This window comes from Dunckerocampus dactyliophorus, chromosome 8, assembly GCF_027744805.1.
Source record: "Dunckerocampus dactyliophorus isolate RoL2022-P2 chromosome 8, RoL_Ddac_1.1, whole genome shotgun sequence".
NCBI classification, from domain to species: Eukaryota; Metazoa; Chordata; class Actinopteri; order Syngnathiformes; family Syngnathidae; genus Dunckerocampus; species Dunckerocampus dactyliophorus.
The window spans coordinates 25,279,265-25,302,387 of record NC_072826.1 but is presented as its reverse complement, the minus strand read 5'-3'; the positions used below and the strand labels follow the sequence as shown (position 1 = coordinate 25,302,387).

Genomic DNA, 23,123 nt, shown 5'->3' with positions numbered 1-23,123 from the left:
CACCATACACCTTGAATGCGTCGTCGAAGCCAGGAACTTCATGACACTCAACGAGAGAGAGAGAGAGAGAGAAATTCATCCAGTTAAATAATAAACATTTGATATCACATTTTTTACCTTAGTAATTCATATTACACAATTTGGTAAATTTGGTAATAAATAAATTTAAGACAACAACAAAAACCTGAGGAGCCACTTGGGAGCTGAAAGAGCCTCTTTTTAGTGAGCCGAGCCAAAAGAACCGGCAAACTAAAAAGAGCCAAAATTTCCATCCTAATACAGAATATATCATTATGTATATATATAAATAAAAACATTAATAAAATACATAAATAATAAGAAAAATATTATATTTTACAAATGTTAAAAATTGTATTTACTTATTATTACTTTTATTTTTTAAATGAAATAATGATATAATACAGGGTGTCTGGGAATATCATATACACATATAATAGACATACATGCTTCAAAAGACTTTTAATGTAAATCATTTATAAATAACAAATTAAATAATCATTGAACAAAAATGAGATTACATAATTCTAAAGTGTAACAATTTAAGATATGAAAAATATATAAAAATAAATACATTACGAAATGATAGCATATTTATTTATATTATTTAATGTATTAATATTATATTTATGAAATAACGGTTACATTAAAAAAATAATTAAATAATGGTATAGTACAGGGTGTCCCTAGAGTCTGGACATACTTGTATAATAAAGACATAATATACACAAGTGGTATAAATAAACAGTAACATTCAAAAAAAGTTTAAGGAAAGGAATTAATAAATAATAAATTAAAATATAAAAATCCTTACAATTAAATAACAATAAAATAACAATTAATAATAATAATAATAATATACAGTAATATACAAATATACTATAATTGTAAAGTGTCTATATGTGCCCTGCGATTGGATGGTGACCAGTCCAGGGTGTACCCTGCCTGTCGCCCGAAGTCAGCTGGGATAGGCTCCAGCATGCTCCGCGACCCTAATGAGGAAAAGCGGTATGAGAAGATGGATGGATGTATGTTATAATTTCATAATGTATTTATTTTTAGATATTTTTCATATCTTAAATTGTTACACCTTTAGAATTATGTAATCTCATTTTTGTTCAATAATTATTTAATTTATTATTTATAAATAATTTACTTTAATATACACAGTAATATACAAATATACCATAATATATTACTGTATATTATTATTATTATTAATTGTTATTTTTAATGATTTAATTGTAATGATTTTTATATTTAATATCATAAAATCATTTTATAATTTAATATCATAACAAAAACAATAATAAAATACATTAAAAATAAGTACATATTTATTAGTACTATTTCATTTATTTTTTTACTATATTTGGCAATTTTTTTAAATTAAATAATTGTATTCTAGTCTTTTTACAATTTAAAAGTGAATTATAAAAGCAATGATTGAGATACGTCACACTGCGTGGACATTTGTGTATTTCAGGTACATCGGATCTGTTAAAAAAAAAAAAAACAACTAAAAAATGGCTCCTCCTCAAGAAAAGACCCAATGTGCATCGCGGTTTATCGAGAGAAAATAGGATACGCAGACTCGGTGAAATTACAGGACTAAGTATGGAAGACATCCACCGTCACGCCCGCCAGTTTGTACCCGCCACAAGTAATGAATGGCGGGACAGCGTACAACAAACATGGAAGGAATCCAGTACCGCCTTGGTGGACTTCATGCAAGTAATGGTGCTCATGTACAGTAGAGGTGCATTCAGTTTGACGAAAACCTTCCATATCTACGCCTCATTTGGTAATCATTTCCAAGGTTTGCGTTGGTAATACTTTTGTTAAATTGGAAAGAGACTTTGTGGACACCATGCATATATATTTGTGTTTCCTGCCCCTTTCTGACTGATCAACAGTACTGGAGAACAATAGAGTTTACTGTCAAAATTGATGTACAACTTTTGTTCTTTTGGATTTGATAGTGTTTTCTGATGGAATCGGACCAATTGTGCCTGAATAAAATCAAATAGTGCAGCAGGGCCAGGGAAGGCGGGACACTTCCACTTGGCTGTTGACCTTGGTACTTGTCAAAGTGCAACAGCACCCCCTGTGCCTCAAGGATGGAACAGCACCCCGTGCAGAGAGCTCTTCATGCTTGAATTTAAAGATGATCATAAAAGCTCTCCCAAACGGAGAGGAAGGCTTGGCCCACACTCAGCATCATGTGACTGTGTCGCTGAGCTCAATCCCAACACAAGATTGATCACATTTAATATCGTCAGAATTTAGACTGCTTCTCTTGGTACAATATTGTGAAATGTAGCGGAGTGTTTTTGTGAATTACTGCAAAACCTTTAAGGCCACGTCAACAAGGAAACAGATATTTTCAGCAAGGTGTGACGGCTTTTCGCCTACAAACCGGGTGTCCGAAGTGTGGCCCGTGCCTGTTTTTTTTATTGGCTTGCAGCACATTAAAAAAAAATAATTTAACGAGAGCAAAGATGGAAAAATCAGCAGTAATTTTAGAAGAAATAAAGTCAAAATATCAAGAGAAAAAAGGTGTAATCTAATAAAAAAAAGTCGCAATTTTACGAGAGTAATGTCATAATATTATGAGGAATGTCAGTTTAGTAGGATAAAGTTGAATATCTTATTATATACTGTATTTATATATTATTTATTTTGATTTATTAGATTTAATATTAAAGAAAAAATGCATAAAGTCGTAATATTATTAGAAATAAACAAAACAAAATCAAGTTGTAATTTCGGGAAAGTTAGGTTGTGGAAAAAGTTATAATTATGAGAATAATGTCAAAATATTATGGGAATAAAGTCAGAATTACGAGGAGAAAAATTACCAGAAGAATGTTAACATTTATAATTTATATACGCCATTATTAAAGAAAAAAATTATAATGTAATTATTATTATTCAATTATTGTACATTAAAAAACACAAGCAAAAATGAAAAAAACTGCTGTAATTTTACAAAAATTAAGTCAAAATATTAAGTGAAAACAATTTTATGAGAATAAACTTGTTATATTATGAGGAAAAATAATGCAATTTTAGAGTGGAAATTATGAAGAAAAAAAATGTCTTTGGGAAATTTTGGAAAATTAGGTTGGGGAAAAAAGTTATGATATTATGGGAATAAAGTCAAAATATTACAAAAAGAACATTTACGAAGATGATTTAAGAATGAAGTTGAAATATTTGAAAAAATCCCCAGCAAAAATGTGAAAAAAGAGCAAAGTTGATACTAATAATAAGGTTTTTCACCTATATGACAAAGCTGAGATGCAGTTTTTTCTTGAAATATATATATATATATATATATATATATATATATACCTCCTTAGCATACGTACAAGTGTTGCTGTACAAAAGCACGGCTTTTCTCTGTCTTCAGCCTTGGTGTGAGGACGAGGAAAACTGAAATATTTGCCTTACTGTGCCTTTACTGTGTGTTTACTCTTGTTTTACATTACATCATAAAACGGGAGACACCCCTCACATTTCAGCAACCATTTCTTTGTATCTTATCAAGGGAGACGTGCTGGCAGCACTCGTGCAGCCCTGCCACCACCATGCTTGACAGTAGACGAGACACAATATTCTCACCAAAAGACCACAAAAAGTTGCTCGTTGACAATTTAAAGTGCTAAAATTTATGAAGAAAGCACGTTCCATGTGTGAATACTCGGGAAGATAATGCATGATATGCTGCACGCTCTTGTGCCTCATTCAACTGAAGAAGAAAAGCTAAATCACTTAATCAATTAATTTATTTAATCAAAAGGGAATCATGCTCTGCTTCACAATGTCACAGCACATGCTGGAATTCACTTTGCTCTTAGTGAACCGCAGCTCCCCAATGCTGGCAACACTCGTGCAGCCGTAGATCATGATGTTACCACCACCGAAGAAGCGGATCTTGAGAATGTCACAGAACATGTTGGGATTCATTCCACCGCAACTCCCCAGTGCTTAGAGCACTCGAGCAGCCCAACATGCCATTGTTTTCACCAGCTGATGCCGCTGACGCGCATGAAAGCCGGTGAAAGAGTATTAAGCGCTACTGTATGTATTGTATGAATATTTATGTTGATTACTCACACAATGCGGCCATCTCTTTAGGAAGGTCTGCCCCAAAGCGACCAAACAGGTGGCTGCTGGCCAGCAGGTCAAAGGGGGAGTGGCTCCTCATGGAGTTAAAGGGGAAAGGGTACATGGTGCGCGGGAAGCCGGCCATGTGACGCAGCTGGTGCTCCCTGTTGGTTGCCATGGCGTCACTAAAAGCTTGCTGGTCGGTCTGGTCAGCTGCTGTTTCTCCAGGTCTTCTTGGCGGTCAGGTGACGCTGAGAGGGGCCGGTGCCATTCAGCCCCTCCCCTGGTTGGGATGCAGGGAGGCGAGAGGGATGCTGAGGACGCAAGAAAAAGATAGTCAGCATATAAAAAGACAGACCAGAGGAAAGACTTCAGTCCTGCTTTGTGTAATGATTCCATGCAACACCATATGATTTCAATCAGCACCAGTGTATTATAAAGGCTCTCTCTGTTCCCACTGCCAGCCTGCCAGCACCATGGGTAAAATTAACCCCTAACAACAACACGCACGCACAGCTAAGTCATCCTCATCGGGCCCCCACAGGAAGCTCGGTGTGTTCACGTCCCGCCTTTTCTGTCTTTTTTTGACTCCCGCCGTGCCTCGGTGACCCGGTGGAAAAGTTCTACGAAGGCCGCCCTCTCTTGTTTCCCTCTCATTGCCCCCCTTCGGTGATTTCACGAGTGGGCGTGGCTTAGGTCTCTGTGGTAGAGCTGTGGTAAATAGAGCTCAGCCAAAGAATGTCTTGTTGTTTTGGGCCTGCTTCAGCATGCGATTCAAACACACACACAGGCGGAGATCTGAATATACAAATGTCTTCCACCGAAGTACAAAGCACGACACTGATTCAGCAGAAAAGAGCCGAAAATAGGCAGAGCGGAATTTGTTTTAAAAAAGTGACTTTTGGAGTAACTGCAGCAGGTCAACTTATAACAGCTTCAATGCAAACTCTTCCACATGTGGAGGAAACACACACACACACACACACACACACGCGCGCGCAAAGTGTAGCTGTTAACGTTGCAGTGATGGACTTCACGACTTTGTTGTAAAAATGTCTTGCACTCTTCGCATTTTTAAAAGGCATCGCTGCTGTCCAAAAACAACGCACCGCTTGCTCTGAACAATCCACAAAACCTCCGTTAGGAAAGTTTTGATAGGACGCCTTCCTGTGACAGAAAGTACATCCAGTGTATGCAATCCTGCACGTCCACAGCCTCTTTAAAACGTCGAGGCACAGACCTCAAAATGCTGGTGAAACCATCATAGCCGCCCCGATATTTACTGTGATTCCGTGACGCTACAGATAACGCCTCTACTCCGTCAATCACCGAGTCTGCTATCGTCACAAATAACCGTCAGGGTCTCTAAATTAGCCCCAAGTCAAAAGACGGTGACAATAGCAGCTGTGGCTGTAGGCAACTTCCTTAAGTAGCTTCCTTAAGTGCCTTCATCAGAAGTGCGAAACAAACGACTTTCCCCCAAGCAATTCAGAGCTTTTCTTCCTGTCACTCACACAAGACAAGGTAGGAAACAACACGGATGCTATCTTTAAGATGATGGCACTCAATGAAACAGAGTCAAACATCTGTCAGGTCTGTCCTCTAGATCAGGGGTGTCCAAAGCGTGTCCCTGGGGCCCCAAATTTTTTTATTGGCCCGCGGCACATTCAAAAATATCATTTAAGAAGAACTTTAAAAAAAACAACAGCAGGAATGGAAAATTCAGCAGTAATTTCACGAGATAAAATCCAAATATTAAGAGAAAAAAAAGTTGTAAAAAGTCGTACTTTTTTTATATACTCTGTATTTTTTTATATTTTTATATATTTTATTTACAGACACAACTAAACAAATAACAAAGAAAGCTGTACGTTTTTGACAATTAGGTTGTCAAGTTCTAACGTTATGAGAATAAAGTCAACACATGATGGGAATAAAGTCATAATTCCGAGAAGAAAATGTACAAAAAAAAGTCACAATTTTGTGAGAATAAACTCATAATATTCGATTAAAAAAAACATTTTAGTAACATAGAGTTGAAATATCAAAGACAAAATAAAATAGTATTTTTTAAAAGTCAGCATATTATTAGGAAACAAACATAACTAAATTAAGCTGGGGAAAACTTTATAGTATTATGGGAATAAAGTCCAAATATTATGAAAAGAACATTTCTGAAGATAAATTTAAGATGAAATTTGAAATATTTGGAAAATTAAAAAAAACAACAGCAAAAATGGGGAAAAAAAGGCAGAAGTTCTTAGTAATAATACCCTTTTTCACCTACAGTCATGGAAAAAATGATCAGACCATCCTTGTTTCTTTAGTTTATTGATCCATTGTCATGCCTGGTAGAACTAAAGGTACTTTTGTTTGGGCAAAAATGATGATGATAACAAATATGGATCATAAGAGTTGAATTTAAGAGCTGATATCGAGCAACTTCCATGGTTTTCTTGATAATAACTAAAATCACTTAAGTTCTTACAAGAATAGCTATAGCATTGTACTGCCAAAATAATTAAACTCTTATGAGCTATTTTTGTTGTCATTGTTATATCTGTCCAAACAAAGACCTTTTTAAGGTTATCAGGCATTAAAATGAACAAGAAACTGAAGAAACAAGGGTGAGCTCATCATTTTTTCCATGACTGTACATGACAAAGCTGAGATGCAGTTTTTTCTTCAACTACACATAACTTCTTAGCATACAGTATCTACACAACGAAACATCAAAGTGGCCGTTGCATCATTTCATTTTTCAGCATGCGGCCCTCGCTGGAAAACCTGTGGACATGATGCATGTTTGTAAATAATACAAAGACATGGGAAACAAATTGTTCAATAAATTACTTTTAGCGCAAAATACAGTAAGAAATTAACTGAATTTGGGACTGGAATCAAACACACAGCCTTAGAAGCCTTGCTTTAGAAGGCAGCAGCTGTACCATTACAGCACACGACCAGGGACTGACAGATGAGCAAGTGAATTCTGCCATTATATTCTCTTATTCTGCTGCGTTCCGTCAATCACTGTGGCAACAAGCGCATTATCAGATTACTCGTCTCTCTGCAGCGATGTGGATTCTTGCGCATTTGCAGAGAATGCGCCCCCTTGCGCAAAATGGGGAGCCTCATGGATCGTGGGGCCCTATGCTCAGCGAGTGTTGTGCGTATACAGAGGGGCGGCCATGAATGTACTGTACATAGACAGCATATATACAATAAAATACACAATATATAATTATGTTGTGCGCTCTGCAAAGCATCACATGTCATGAGCATTAATAACAGCATTGTGTAACGTTAGAATGACAAATCAGCAGTTGTCATTACAGTAACATTCTTTTGCCGTTTCTTCCCCAGCACTCTTTCTCACACACACACGCACACACGCACACACACACACACACACAGAGTCAATGTTGTTTTTAAAGTCATATTTCCCATATTGACATATTTCTGCAACTGCTCTGCTGGGCTGTGGTTTTTCTTCACGGCGAGGGCCAGTTGGGGAGAGTCCCTGCAAACTATTTTCCACAAAGAACTCGACTGTTTGACGATCAAAGAATGTCAAACACCGGCTCGGGAGCGAGTGGGCAGTCGTTTAGATGCACATGTGTGGAATGCCACATAGAGCAAACATGAGCATACACATGCCTGCGTAAAAGCAGGGATGCCGACACATGCAAGCGCCGACATGCACGCCCGTACGAGCGAATGCACGCAGATGTTATGCAAATTTCACCGCTTGACGTCAAGGACGTTTTTCCCCCCCCAGAATTGGATCTCTTAAATATTTAATATAATGTGGCTTCTTTGTTCAGCACTATTTTTTTTCGATTACACGGCGGTTTAAAAACGTATAAAGAGCCGAGTGCCGCCAAGAGAAACAAGCCAAATGCAGTACATGAAGTAAATTTCAGCACAAGGGAACTTCCTACATATTAGGGCTGTTACGGTACATACATTCCTAATTTGATTTTTCGGTACGGTGCAAAGGCATACCGACTACCCACACGGTACACTTTAAAAGTGAGGGACAGGAAGTGTGCCTAATGTCATGACTCTACTCCCGTGGTGTCCAAAGTGCGGCCCAGGGGCCATTTGTGGCCCATGGCACATTCTAAAAATACAATTTAACAAGAAAACTAAAAAAAAAACCAAAAAAAACCCCAATAACAGCAAAAATAGAAGAATCAGAAGTACTTTTACAAGAATAAAGTCAAAATATTAAAAGAAAAAAGTTGCAACACAACGAGACAAAGTCTAAATTTTACAAGAATAACACTGAAATATTACGACGAAAAATTACATCATTTTAGTAGCAGAACGTTGAAATTATTAAGTTCTTTTGTAGAAGTCGTAATATTATGAAAAACAAAAAACAACAACTAAATTTGTAGTTTTTTGAAAATTAGGTTGCAGAAGAAGTTATAATGTTACAAGAATAAAGTCAAACTTCAAAGATGAACATTTACAAGAAGAACGTTGAAAACGTTTGAAAATAAAAAAAAAATCAGCAGAAAGGAATAAAACAGCTGTAATTTTATGAGAATAAAGTCCAAATATTAAGAGAAAAAAGTTATATTCTAAAGTTGCAATTTTACGAGAATATACTTGGAATATGAGGAAAAATAACGTCATTTTAGTAGCATAGAGTTGAAATCGTAAAGACTTTTTTAAAAAGTCGTGATGTTATGAGAAACAAAACAGAATAAAGACGTCATTTTTAGAAAACAGGTTGAGGGGAAAAGTCATGATATTATGGGAATAAAGTCAAAATATTGTGAGAAGAAAATTTATGAAGATGAAGAAAGTTGAACTATTTGCAAAATGAACAAGAAAACAACAAAAATGAGAAAAAAAGCCCAGTTGATCCTAACAAAGTGCCTTTTCACTGACAGTCGTCCCTCGCAATATCAAGGTTCGATTATCACTCCCTTGCTATATCACGTTTTTTCATAAATTAATTAATAAATGATCGCTGATTCGTGGTAGACTATAGTCTATTATTAGTCAGAACAAATAGAAATACAAGTGATGTGTAGTATTCTGGTCACTAGGCAGCAGTAATGACACAAAACATTGAGACGTTAGCTTACATTACATTACCTTAACACTTTCAATACCAAAGATGTATTTATACGTTTTTATAAACCCGCACGCCCGATCCCAACAACATATTTATACGTCTTTTATGTTATTTTGCGCTAGAGACAAAAAGAGGTCATGATGCAACCGCATTAACATTTCAGACCACTTTTTAGCCATTAGAACGGCCACAAGGTGGCAGAAGTGCATTTGATTTGAAGTGCATTTCAATGACGAATCACACATGACAGGAAGGAGGAAGTGAGAGAGCGTGTAGCGTGCAGAAGATTACGCATTGTAGGGAAATTTTAACGCATGCACACGCGTGCACACACATAATTCAGTTCCAAATGTGAACATTGGAAATAGTTCATAGTGTTATATTTGTAAATAAATTGTTATTTTGATGCAAAACAAAATGTCTTTTGAAAAATGGCTGTGATTGAATGAATTAACCCTTCATGAAGTCATAAAGTCAGCCATGGCATGTCTGACATGGTTGAATGAAAAAAAGTTCTCCTCCCATTCTGTGTGGAAGTGGTACGCTTTTGCCTTCTTAAGTTTAGAAGAAATAAATTCAGGGCTAACCGGCTAGCTTGCTAGCAAGTCCCTGCAGCATAAAAGTTGCACAATGTGTGGAAGCAATGAATAAAGGTGACTATAGGCGTGTTATTTCATGTCTACAGGTCTATAATAATGTTAAAAACTGTATTTAGAAAGTCATAAACAAGTTTCCTATTCTCTAATTATGAAAATGTTTCATTTATTAATATTGAATCCTACATTGCGGAAATTCATTTATTGCGGTCGGGTCTGGAACCCATTAACTGCTATAAGGGACGACTGTATATCACAAAGCTGAGATGTAGTTTTTCCGTGAAATATAATGTAGGCCTATATAACTTCTTAGCAAATATACATGTTCTGCTTTACAAAATATCAAAGTGGTCCTTGCATCCTTTCATTTTTCACGATGTGGCCCTTGCTGGAAAAAATGTGGACACCCCTGGTCTACTCGGTAAACAATTACAGTGCAGTCCAGCCTTTGGCTAGCGATAGTGCCAAGGAGAAGCCAGGGCTTCAAAAGCCTCTTCTCTATGTAGCTCCCCAGTGAGGTACGCAAACGGACAAGTGGATAAGATGAAAGCGATGTGCTGCCATTGTTCAGTAGCGATGGGAAACGGGGCTGCAAGCTGAAACTATTAATGCTGCACCTCAACCAATAAGAACTTTCCAACCATCCAACCATCCATCCATCCATTTTCTATGCCGCTTCTCCTCATTAGGGTCACAGGGGCATGCTGGAGCCTATACCAGCTGACTTCGGGCGACAGGCGGGGTACACCCTGGACTGGTCGCCAGCCAATCGCAGGGCACATATAGACAAACAACCATTCACACTCACATTCATACCTATGGACAATTTAGAGTCACCAATGAACCTAACATGCCATTCGTACATTTTGTAGACCGCTTGCCTCTTTAGGGCCATCGATAAGCTAGAACCTATACCAGCTGACTTCGGGCGAGAGGCGGTACACTGTGGACCTGACATCAGCAAATCACAGGGCACAAACGTTCTGGCATCTTCTATTTATATCTCAAAATTGTTAGTGGTAGATGAAATGGAATTTCCATGGTTGTAATTGTTAATAACAATAGCAATCGTTACTGTTATTGTCCGCCACCGTCACGCTCGTTAATTAGTGTGGGAAACGCCTTAACCGCTTTCTGTTTTTCACACAGCAGCTGCAAATGAAGAAGCTCGGGTAGACTCATGAGACCAACTGACTCCAAGTGAACAACACCTTAAAAATCATGTGGTGTCCAATCATCACCATTGTTATCACTGACATGAATGTTTGGTGAGCGCAAGGTTCTATTTGCCACTATTTATCATGAACACAACATAGTACAGTTATGCTCTTTATGTGGCAGTGATTGAACAATTTTGAGTGGACCTCGACTTTAAATTTTGACTCCCTTGTCAGATTTTCAGTCAGCAGGTTCAGAGAATACAAACAACCATTCAAACTTACGTTCACACCTACAGACAATTTAGAGCAGGGCATTTGGGGCAATTTCAAGGAGTGCGTGCAACCAGAGCCAACATTTGCTTAACCAAACTATTTTGCGAGGGCGATTAAGAAGGAAGGAAGAGGGCAAGTATTTTGGCTAGGGCACTTCATGGGGAACTTGCTGCGAGGAGTGTGTGGGTGGATGTCGGAATATTAACGTGAGCCGCGTCTCTGACAGATTTTAAAAATCATTTTCGGATGACAAGAAGAACTTTTGCCTACACCTGTAAGTACCTTTTTTCAAGTCTCAGCAGAACACGCCTTTCCATGACCTATACGTCAGATATATGCGACCTAACCATTGCAGTAGGACTGGGTACGTCAGATTTAAGGCTGCATATGAACAAGGCATGGGTCGCATTTCAAAAAGTCAGAATTGTACTGTTCACACTGACATTAAAAAAAAAATCTGACTTGACCGGCAGTGTAGCCGATGGTGCAAAGCGTTAGCTCCAAGCCAATCCCCTGTGTTCAGGCTAACGATGTCGCTGTACCCTACTAGCCTGCGTCCGGACTCGGCACACCTGCCCTCGAATTGAGCCATCAGCGGGTAGGTAGGGGCTGAATGTCTTCCACTGATTCATCCTCAAGGAAGCATGTCCACACAATCTTGCATCTCTTTGCTTCCGCCATTTCTGGTTATCCTCAACAATTTTATTCTGTGATCGCTTTCCTTGTGGAGACTCTGCCTTGTTCAAGACAGTTAAGTATATGTTATGCGTGGGCCAAAGTCCATTATATTTTTTAGACTTTGATACTGGCCAGATAAAAATAGATGGTGGGCTGCATTTGGCCCGCGGGCTGTAGTTTGGACATCCCTGAAATAGCGTCTCCATGCATGCATGTTTTTGGACTGTGGGAGGAAGTCGGAATATCCTAAGAAACCCCATGGACATGCTGGGAGAACATGCAAACTCCACACAGAGATGCCCTAACGGAGATTTGACCCATCAAGCCTGTTAGGCCAACATGTTACCCACAAAGGTTTGAACACCCCTTTTTCAAAACTATTAGATATTATTTAAAAATGTCTTCTTTTTTTAAAAACAATTTTCAATTGTACTTGTTGGATAATTACCTTTGCATTTTGTTCCCCCTACTGTACCCAAACAATGACCGCGGTCCGCAGCGAACCGTGATGATAGCACAGTAAATCTAGAACGGAGAATCCCTCCACAGATGTCGCCTTCCACTCACACAGGTTTATTCTTGAACAAAGAGCGCACGTATGTAAGCCAGATGTAAGAAAAGGTTTGCCATGGAGAAAAAAAGCAAGTGTTGAAAGCTAAAAAAAGAGCACATGAGGACCACAGGAAGGAGTTCCAAGCATCTGGTTGGCCGCGTGCTAATTAGAGGCACTGGAAAGTGGATTAATACGAGAAAGACGGGCCTACGGTAAAAGCAGCATGGGGGCGCACAAGAAAGCAGACGGCGTCATTATAGTAAGCAAACGTAAAAATAAAGCAATGCTTTTATTTCTGCTAATAAACTATGAAATAACGTGCAGCCAAGCTGAGGAATGGTTCTTTTCTCTCTAATGAGTAACACCCTCCGCCTCCTCACCCCGCCCCCAGGGGGAAATACACCTTGGGCAGGGCAACAAAAGTGGTGCTGTGTCTCTGGGCCTCAATGCTGCTTTTATGAGCGCAGGCTGGGCCAGGTCAGACTGGGTCACCTGGTCCTGGTGCTGCTGACACACACACTTACATGCACACACACACACACGCTGGTGCTGCCTTTTCCCAGACAATGGGGATTAAAAACAGCTTTGGTGTAAAAAGGACAAATGGGGCTTTCCGTGGCTCTGTCTTTTCCAACAAGTTGCTACATACGTTAGCATCAGGTCTGCTTATTTTCATCCGATTCCCACATCCAAACAGTCCGAATGACAAACTTTTTCAATCACATGTTCCGAGTGTTTGTTAGGCGAGTCATCTGGATCCAGTTATGCTTTGTAAATGGGACTGGATTTTATAGTTTTTCCAAATCAGCTTGAGGTTACAGTTATGAAACAACACACACACACACACACACACACACACACACACACACACGGTCATTACTGAGAGTCACACTGGTAACATGTGTCCACTCGCACAGTTTCAAGTTCATTAAAAAAAAAACCAAACACCTGAAACACAACTGGGTCTAAAAAGCAGCACTCTTACCGTTGGAAGACAGAAACACACACACCCTCTGTAAGTCAATGACTTTGCATTTGTCTGGCACACGCGTTTGACCAAACAGGCTTTTCTTCAATTTGAAGTTCAGCGTCTTGGCGCGTAGACGCAGGGAGGAGTCCTCACTTAGCTGTCAAGCCTGCAGCTTCCATGTCAGGGATGATTAGCTGCCATACTGTAGAGAAGGACTATGACTAACACTAACACTATGACCAGCAATGATAATCTACGTTTTAACATTTTTACTACGTGGTTTGGCCTGATAAAGGTTCAAAGGCACTGCGAGATTTTTACATTGAAAATGTATGCAAACATTTCGCCCCATTTAGGGTACAATATGGCGCACGTCTTGTTGTTTTATTAATAACTGTGCGACTGTGTGTGTTGTTAATGTATTTTTAACGCAAAACGTCCTTGTTAGCAGCCTATTAGCTTGCTAACGCATAGAATCAGGAAGCGGAAGCCAGCTCCGTTGCTCTTCTATGATGTCATTGGCGGTTGACTGTAATTCTTTGTTAACTAACACAGTTAGATGTGCTTGTTCTTGTTTCCTGTAGTCAGTACTGATTGGTGTCCCAGCGCGTTGCTTTGAACAGCGCTCGGTAGTGGCGTGTGGCGCTGCACAACTACACCAGAAACGTAGTTCATTTTGGTAGCTGCTTATATGGCCCTTATATACAGGTCAGTTATGTAAATAGAACATTGTTGGTGTTTTTTGGAAGGTTTTATTTTTGGGCGTTATAGTCTAAATAGGTGTGTCCCGTTACGTGCATTGTTAGCTCCCACATGCTAGCTGTTTTTTTTAGCTGTTTTTCTCTCTTTAGAACGGGCAGAAAAGAGAAAGACATGCGTGGTCATGTTTCACATAAGGATTGTGGATTATGGGCAAAATCCCCCCCCCCAAAAAGTGCAGTTTTCCTCGAAGAATGAAAACTTTATTCACAATTCACACATGGCTCCGTTTACGATTGGTCAACGTTTCAACAGACAAACGTTTCAAACAAACATTACTTCAAATGTCTGAAGTATCGAAAGTATGGATATTTTGATTTGATAACCAATTTCAGAGCATGAAGAGCTGGACTCGGAAGTATCGATATTTCAGTATCAATCCGCACATCACTTGCATATTTATTGCAGTTTTCAATCACCGCCACATCATAAAAAACATGCCAAAAGGTAACTGCACAATGTGAAGTTGATTTAAAAAAAACAAAAAACAGCGGCAAATAGAACCTTGCACCCACAAAACATTCATGTCAGTGATAATCCCCATCAATGGGGATGGTTGGACGTCACACGAGTTTTAGATATCAATACTTGATATGGTTTTATTCACGCCGAGTCATTCGGCCCAATAACTATAGCCTCGCTCCCTGCTTTGCAGCGAGTGTGTGTTAGAAGCAAAACAGAAGGCGTTCAAGGCGCTTCCCACGCTCATTAACGTGCGTGACGGAGGTGGACATGAAAGGTAAACATTGTTATTTGATTTCCAAAGTTCCTGTACTTGGTCAGTATTACCTGTGTAGCAGAAATTCCAATGCAAATCATTTTACAGGATGCAACTACACTTTATATCAGAGCCATTCAATAAACACATGATTTTCCTCTCAGGTTTTTTTGTTCTTTCTTTCCCCACAATCCAAGATGAAATCATCGATCAAGAAAGGACCAAACCAAACGTATACCTCAATAATGTAACAATTACAAGCACAGAATTTCCATTTCACCTACCACTAACTGTTTGTAAATATACAAATAGAAGATCGCTGCAGGTTCGGAGAATGTGTCATAACATCTTTGAGTGCTGCGGGTTTCCCCTTATGCCTTGTTGACTTTGACAGATACCCGACGTCTGAGTGCAGTGATGTCACAAGTATGCAGTGTATACTGTGCTGACGTTTCAGGATCAAGCCTACCCTATAACACTCAAAACCTCCAGTCAATGCACGCTTTTATTGCCTCATCGCATGACATCGGTGACGACAATAAACCAATTTCATGTGACTTACAGGAGGCCCAAGCAGTGAAATGGTGTTAATGGCAGAACACAGGCTCAATGCTCCTCCAGTCAAGGTTACAAAGCAGAGCCACCGCACAATGGTGGCCTTTATTTTGTTTGATCATGTGGTTATTAGCATTAATGTTAGCATATCTGATGGATTCCAGGATGATGTCCCCGAAAAGTGTCTTCAGTCCAGCGTGAAAAAGACGGCCCGGACTCAACACTTAGCCATGGTTCTGCTTCTGGTTGGAAACCTCCAGGCTGTTCTTCCTATTGACTTCATGCTTGATTGTATTCAGTTTGTTTGCTTCGTTTGTCTTGTTTTGTTCTTCTGTGGACATGCTGCTATTAGTTTTGTCCTCTGACATTCATTGTCACTCAGTAGTACATTTACATGCAGACAAAAAACGCATTACAGTGGTCCCACAGCACTTTGCGGTTTGACTTGCACGGCTTCACGCTATCAGTTTTTCTAAAATATATTCATTAGTAAATCATTGCTGCTTCGTGATTGCATACAGCCTATTATCATTAAAAAAAAAAAAAGTGTATTTAAGCAAATGTTGCCTAAATTACGCATTTTCAAGTAAGAAAATGGCTAAACAAACTAAAATACAAATATAAGGTATTCAGAAGACGCATTCAAAGACTTGTGGTGACATGTACGATTCTAGACTGGTCACTGGGTGTCAATAATGTTACATTGATGAGTGAGTGTGAGTCTATATAATGCTTATTTATGCCTTATATGTCTTATTTTCTCTCATTATGTCTGCGATATTGGGGAAGATGAGCGTAAAGGTGACTATGGGGTGTTATTTATTATTAGGGGTGTTATTTTATGTATAGAGGGCTCTAATGTTAAAAATCGTACGTCGTAAACAGGTTTTCTATGCTCTAACTACGAAAATATTCTCTTTGTATAAGAAATGCTATTTCAGAAGTACTGCAGACACGACAGGAGCAGTCAGTGATTTTTTTGCTATGCTTCTGAGAAGCTCCATAACCACAAAAGCCAAAGCAGATGTCAATTATACACACATTAAACTTTACCGACCGCACATAAGAGCTGTAGAACGCTTCCACCAGTCACATCTATTAGCATTTAGCATTCTCTTCCTGGGGAGGACGGATCCAAACATCAGATTAAAGATATCATGATAATAGATTACAGGCAAAATCACCAAATCATCGAAGGATCTTGTAGCATTCCAAGTAAGTGGTCCTGTATTTATTTGGTATCCTTCCCAAATTCACAGTATCACCAGTCCAACTGCTCAAGTCACTCTTGACGGCCTTTTTCTTGTTTTGTTGCAGGTATAAACAACGTAGTGTATGTATTTACCTTCATTTAACTTCATAGAGCTGGGAGAAGCCACAAGTTAGTCCAGCACTCGCTTCATCTCAGGCTTTTTTTTTTTAAACCACACAGTTCTTAGTTTGAAAAACACATACCAGGCTCGCGGGCAAAAAAAAAAAACAAGACAATTAGCTGGAAACAATAAAAACCGCAATCAATCACTCATGATTGGATGCAAACAAGCAGTGGGAGGTAGAAAATAACATCACGCAATATTCCCATACAGCGGGGTCACAGGGTGAGGTGTCCAGGGGCGGCGTAAGAGGCGGGGGACTTTCAGTATCAGTGTCTTTGTGCTAATTGGTTAAGCGTAGCTGCGTCATTGCAACACTGAAGAAGATAAACGTCTAGATTGGCACTCCACACATTTCCGCTTGGTTTTCTTGCTTCCACCCTTCCAAATAAAATCCATCTCCTTCCCATGGTTGAATACGGAATACCCTCCTACACTGTTGTTGTTTGTTGGTGTGTCTTCTTCCTGTGGATGCGTTTAGTGCGGCATGGGTTTTGCAGTTTCCCGTGGTACTATTTTTAAAGTGGAAACCCAAGCCGTCTCCCAAACCAAAGTCAGAAGAGCCAGCACTGTTTAGTCGGAGAAAAGCAGCAAAAGACGCTAAATCCCAACATCACCCAAAGGCCATCATTATATTGTATAATATTATGGGGTGGGCAGAACCATCCAAATATCACTACTATCAATACCAAGCGTAGTATCGGTCGTGGATCGGTACTAGTAATGCAATATTTTATTTAAAATTTAAATACTTATATTTTTCTGTTTTTTTGTGTTGTTCATATTGTTAGATGGTTATTGTTATATTTATACACATACCTGTACATCTACAGCACTGCGTTGGTGCCAAAAACCAATAGTAGCCAATAGTAGTATTTTTTTTTTGTTTACTTATTTTGCACAATTGGCTTGATTTTTCTCAAACAGTTGTATGTAAAGGGAATAACTGTATGATTTTGCTGATATTCTTACATTGTCTTATTATTTAATCTATAATTTATTCACCTAAAATGTTTGTACTGGGTTTTATTCTGATGCTAATGATGATGATCAACAAATGAAACGCAAAAATCATTCAATCATTTTTGAAAAATAGCAGTATCGGCAATACTGGCCGTGTAACTGGAGCAGATCCTTGAACATGTATCAGGATACTCTAGCAACCTTGTGTTTGTAGGGTCAAACAGTTTTGTGATTTTCTGACATGAGTCCTGAGTGTGTGTGTTTGGCTGCGTGAGGAGAGGACGGTTGAGTTTGCTGATGTTGTTGTGGCGTGGCACGGCCGACAGTAGCCTGTTTTGCTTTTGCAATAAAGAGATTGTTGATCAACCACCTGTCATCCTTACAATATCCAAGTAGACGTTACAAAACAGTAATCCCTCATTTATTGCGATTAATTGTTTCGCCCGTGATAAGTGAATTTCTACAAAGTGCGTTTCTTTAGTCATAAATTGAATATTTTCATAGTTAACGCAAAGAAAACCTGCTTACGACCTTCTAAATATGTCTTCTTAACATGATTAGAGCCCTCTAAATATTAAATAACACCACATAGTCACCTTTACACTCCTATTACCCAATAAAGTAGACATATTAAGAGAAAACAAGGCATATAAGACACAAATGAAACTTGTGCTCGTGTGTCTTGCTGCGTTGCGGTGGTAGACTAGCTGAGTGGGGTGATGACAGGAAGTGATGTCAGGGGGTTCAGAGTATGGGTTAAGGCCACAAGAGTAGCCCGTGTTAGGGATTAATGTGCCTGATGTGAGATCATTCAAACCTGCCATAAAAGGCTGTTGTTCCGTCCATCAAGTCTGGTGCTTGTGTGTCTCAGCCAACATTACAGTAACATTACTGACACCTAGTGAGCAGTGTAGCATACTACATATCATCACAATGCCTTTGAATGCATCTTCTGAATGTCTTATATTTGTATTTGACGTCATTTAGCCATTTTTATGCTTGAAAATGCTTAATTTTATTTAATTAAACTAATAATAGGCCGTATTCAACCCATGAAACATATTTTTGGAAAAATCGTGATAGAGTGAAGCTGTGAAATTTGAAGTGCGAAGGGTCGAGGGATTACTGTAACATTTTTATGCTTAATTATGGAGAGTAGTGTCGTTGCTTGTGAGTGTATTCTTCTACTGCGTTACTAGTTTTCAAGTGAGTCTCATGTTTACGTACCAAAATTAAGTTTTGAATTAATTTATGGGAGGGTGTATGTATAGTAACCACAAAATGCCATAAACCGATGACCACCTGTATTTACAACAACAATGTGCTACATTATAAAGATGAGGAATGCATTAGTGTGAAAATGACTGCAGTCACACTTGATTTGGTTTGAAGTCAAGCTGTTAGACTAGCAAGGATTTTGATAAATGAGTTTCTTAAATACTGAATGTGACATAAATCAAGCGCTCCCCACAAAAACAGGCCCTCTTGGATCTCGGAATTACACAGCGTAAATTCTGTTTTAGCAGCGGTAATGGGGATGATGCGGATCCATAAAAGACACAATGTTGTCATTATGCCGAGTCGAGCCTGTGGGCTGCTCAAAGTCTCCAGGTCGACGGCGGGGGTCAAGCTCCTGTCGCTCGAGGCCTCACAGCCCGGCCATGGGTCAGGACTAATTGAGGCATTTATTAGGCAGCGTTTCATTTTGTACTCAAGTAAAAAGTGAGTCTAAACTCCTCTAAACCCCCCCCAAACACACACACACAGGCTCCAGATAGGAGATTAGAAGAGTGTTTAAAAGGTGGTGTAGCCAGCGCTGAGCACAGAACATCCCCAGGCCACAATTGAACACACATTGTGAGCTTCTTTCGACGCACTGGCACGCACAAAAAAGCAGCAATTCAAGTGACTTCCAAATCTCTGAAGCCAATTAGGCATGCATGACTCTCACAATGTCTCTCTAAATCATTCCATGCACAATTGTGTAACTCTGCAGAGAACCACAAAACATTTGCTGGGTCGAGGATGCGCAAGTCTTGGGTTTCGGTTTGCACGACTGCGCACAAAATCAGCTGACGGGAGAACAAAGCAGAAAAGACGAGTCCTACAGTGGTCGCGGCCTGAGGGTGAGCGGTGGGGGGTGTCGTTGCTGAATAATGAAAGATTGTACACTTTAATGATTGCGTCCAAATGCGAAATGCAGGTGTTTCCACGGCAACGCAACTCAAGCAACAACAGCTTGTTTTTTTCCAGACTTCTGAGAATCTCCTCAGACGGTGCAGATCACAGATCAGCTGACACAAAAAGACGAATGGTATATAGTGTGGTGATATCCATGATCTGGCCCCGGGGCCATTTGTGGACGGCAGCTCGTTCTCAAAATAAAATTTAACATGGAGCACACCGTAACATTAGAAAAATATAGAAGGTTACAATATGTGTTAGGAGCAAAAAGTTTATAATACAAAATAATACAGAGCGGAGATGATCTACGCTATTTAACATTTTAGTATGTCTTGAATGACTTCTTTTCTCGTGTCTAATGAACAAAAAGGTAATCAATCAATCATAAACCACATTGGAGGTTATTATAAAGACCCCTCGTTATGTATGCACAGTGTAGTTACTTGTTACTTTCCCGAAAAAGCAATTTAATTGGTAATGGAATTATCCATCCACACCTCCATGTCATCCATGTTTTATACCGCTTGTCCTCACTAGGGTCGCAGGTAAGCTGGAGCCTATCCCAGCTGTCATTGGGCAAGAGGCAGGGTACACTCTGGACTAGTTGAGTGAGGGAATTACTCCTTCACAAACCGGCCTGCATGGCAGAGTTCCAAGATGAAAACCACTGCTGAACAAAAAGAACATTAAGGCTCATCTCAATTTTGCCAGAAAATTTCTTGATGATCCCCAAGACATTTGGGAAAATACTCTGTGGTCTGACGAGACAAAAGCTGAACTTTTTGGAAGGCGTGTGTCCCATTTCATCTGGCATAAAAGTAACGCCGCATTTCAGAAAAAGAACTTTATACCAACAGTAAAATATGGTGGTGGTAGTGTGATGGTCTGGGGCTGTTTTGCTGATTCAGGACCTGGAAGACTTGCTGTGATAAATAGAATCAGGAATTCTGCTGTCTACCCAACGATCCTGAAGGATTAAGTGCGGCCATCTGTTCATGACCTCAAGCTGAAAGCAACTTGGGTTCTGCAGCAGGACAATGATCCAAAACACACCAGCAAGTACACCTCTGAATGGATGAAGAAAAACAAAATGAAGACTTTGGAGTGGCCTAGTCAAAGTCCTGACGTGAATCCTATTGAGATGCTGTGGCATGACCTTCAAAAGGCGCTTCATGCTGGAAAACCAAATCAATACGAAATAAACACAAACAGCTTGTGGTTTGGTCTGCAACATATCAGAAAAGAGGCAAAAATGTCCATCACTGTTTTTCAAAGTCAAAACTGATGTGTGTGAATATCTTGTTTTGCCTAAAACACTGAGATATTAGGTCTGCTTTCATGTATGACTACGGAAAAATTTAAAAATATTCACATTTGAGCGTCTGAAATCAGATGATATTTCCATTTTGAAATCAAAAAACGATTAATTGATTACCAAAATAGTTTGTTGATTAGTTGGATAATCGATTAATTATCGATTAATTGGATAATCGATTAATTATTGATTAACTGTTGCAGCGCCAGATATCAGTACATAATAATGTGGCACATTTCAGTGTTAGTAACGGTAACAGCGTTGCAACGTTTGAAATAGTAAAAAAGTATATTACCTCTATTTGAAAACAGTAACGGCGTTAGTAATGTCGTTACTTTTAACGCCATTCCTGACAACACTGCATATGCAGCATGCTATATGGACTTGTGGATAGAAACTCGTTTCCGTAGCCCTCAGAAGGGGATGAGTGACTGAATGTGGACATCCTAGTGGTGTGATGCTACGTGCATTCGTAACGTGTGTTCGTATTTGGAAAGGTACAGAGGCGTACCGAGTGTACCACACGATACACTTTAAAAAGTCTATTACGTGTCTATTCTGTAGACAAATACAGTGCAGTCCATCCTTTAGCTAGTCATGGCAAGCAATAGCTTGAAAACCCTTTTCCCTCCCTTCCAAGTGCAATACGTAAACAGAGACAAAGACGAGTGGGTAAAAGAAAGCAGTGTGTGCAGTGTGGGGAACGGGCTTACAAGCTGCAATTATTAATGCTACACTGCAACCAATAAAACTTAAATGTTTCATTTAAAAAACATGAAAGATGCTTACGCAAAAAGCTAAACAGTTTATGTCATCGCCACTGAACCTAACCGTGAGCTTGACGGCGTACCGTGACATCCTGAGCACATCCTCAGATCCCTCGGCCCATTTCTGATGCTGATGGGTGATCCATCAAGTCCGACAGGACTCACCTGAAGTCATACCGAATGCAAACTCTTATGTTGACTCTTCGGGTTGTTCTTTAAAGGTTTGTGCAACGATGCCACCCTTTTTAGGAGGCAGAGTCAAGAAGCCAAGACATGGATACAACCGTGTGCATCCATCACACGAGCCAAACAGGACAGCCTTGTAAGGGTTCACACGGGGCAGCCCAGGGGGCAGCTCTCATTCCCTCCTTAAAAGTTGCTGTTCTTAATTAAAGCTATCCACTGGAAAGCGGCTGGACTCAACAACACACAAAGAGACAGACAGAGAGACAGACATGGACGTCTCACTCATGCTCTGACATGCCTTTTTCTTCCACGCCGCTCATACACACTCAAATGGGGATTCAGATGAAGCTAAAAACACACAAGTCAAACTTACCAGATGTCTAAAGCGGAGTCCAGCACGGTCTGTCTTTTTTTTCGTCTTCTAACAAGTCAGAAGAGGAACGAGCGGCGCGAGAACTGAAAAGTTGTGAAGTTTGTCTGACTGCGACGACTGACTTCAGCCTGTTGCATTCCGCCTCCCTCTCCCGTCCCCTCTCTCTCTCCTGAAGTCATCGTGTGCTTTGATTCACAAACCCTGCCTCTGTCATGTGATCCAACACCTCAAATATACGCTGCTTTTTTTTTTGCCCCACCACAGAATGCCCGTAGGAAGGGAGAACGGGGTCCACAAGGCTTAGGTTTCATGATGCTGCCCACCCACTCCCCTCCTCTTTCTGTGTAAACCTCTTTCTCTTTGTCTCAAAGTACTTTTTTTTTTTTAAACCTCCAAACAGGGTTTTCCACCAAGGGTCGTGTACAGAAAAATTCATGGATGCAGGAGGGGGGGCACTTTGATACATTTTGTGCC

The 23,123-nt window shown here is 39.6% G+C and overlaps 1 protein-coding gene across 2 annotated transcripts in view; it reads right to left on the bottom strand.

Moving 5' to 3' along the window:
- Nucleotides 1-22,830, bottom strand: part of LOC129186030 (retinoic acid receptor gamma-A-like) — a 59,768-nt gene extending 36,938 nt beyond the window's left edge. The window contains exons 1-2 of one of the 2 annotated variants that reach the window (XM_054783825.1): nucleotides 22,650-22,830; nucleotides 4,141-4,445 (exon numbers count right to left, since the gene is read on the bottom strand). In XM_054783825.1, coding sequence (XP_054639800.1) covers nucleotides 4,141-4,309 — 169 coding nt within the window. In that variant the 5' untranslated portion in view covers nucleotides 4,310-4,445; nucleotides 22,650-22,830. Of the gene's footprint in view, nucleotides 1-4,140; nucleotides 4,446-13,471; nucleotides 13,495-22,649 lie in introns of those variants that run through there. The other variant, XM_054783826.1, reaches the window with a different exon arrangement.
- Between the last annotated feature and the right edge of the window lie 293 nt (nucleotides 22,831-23,123).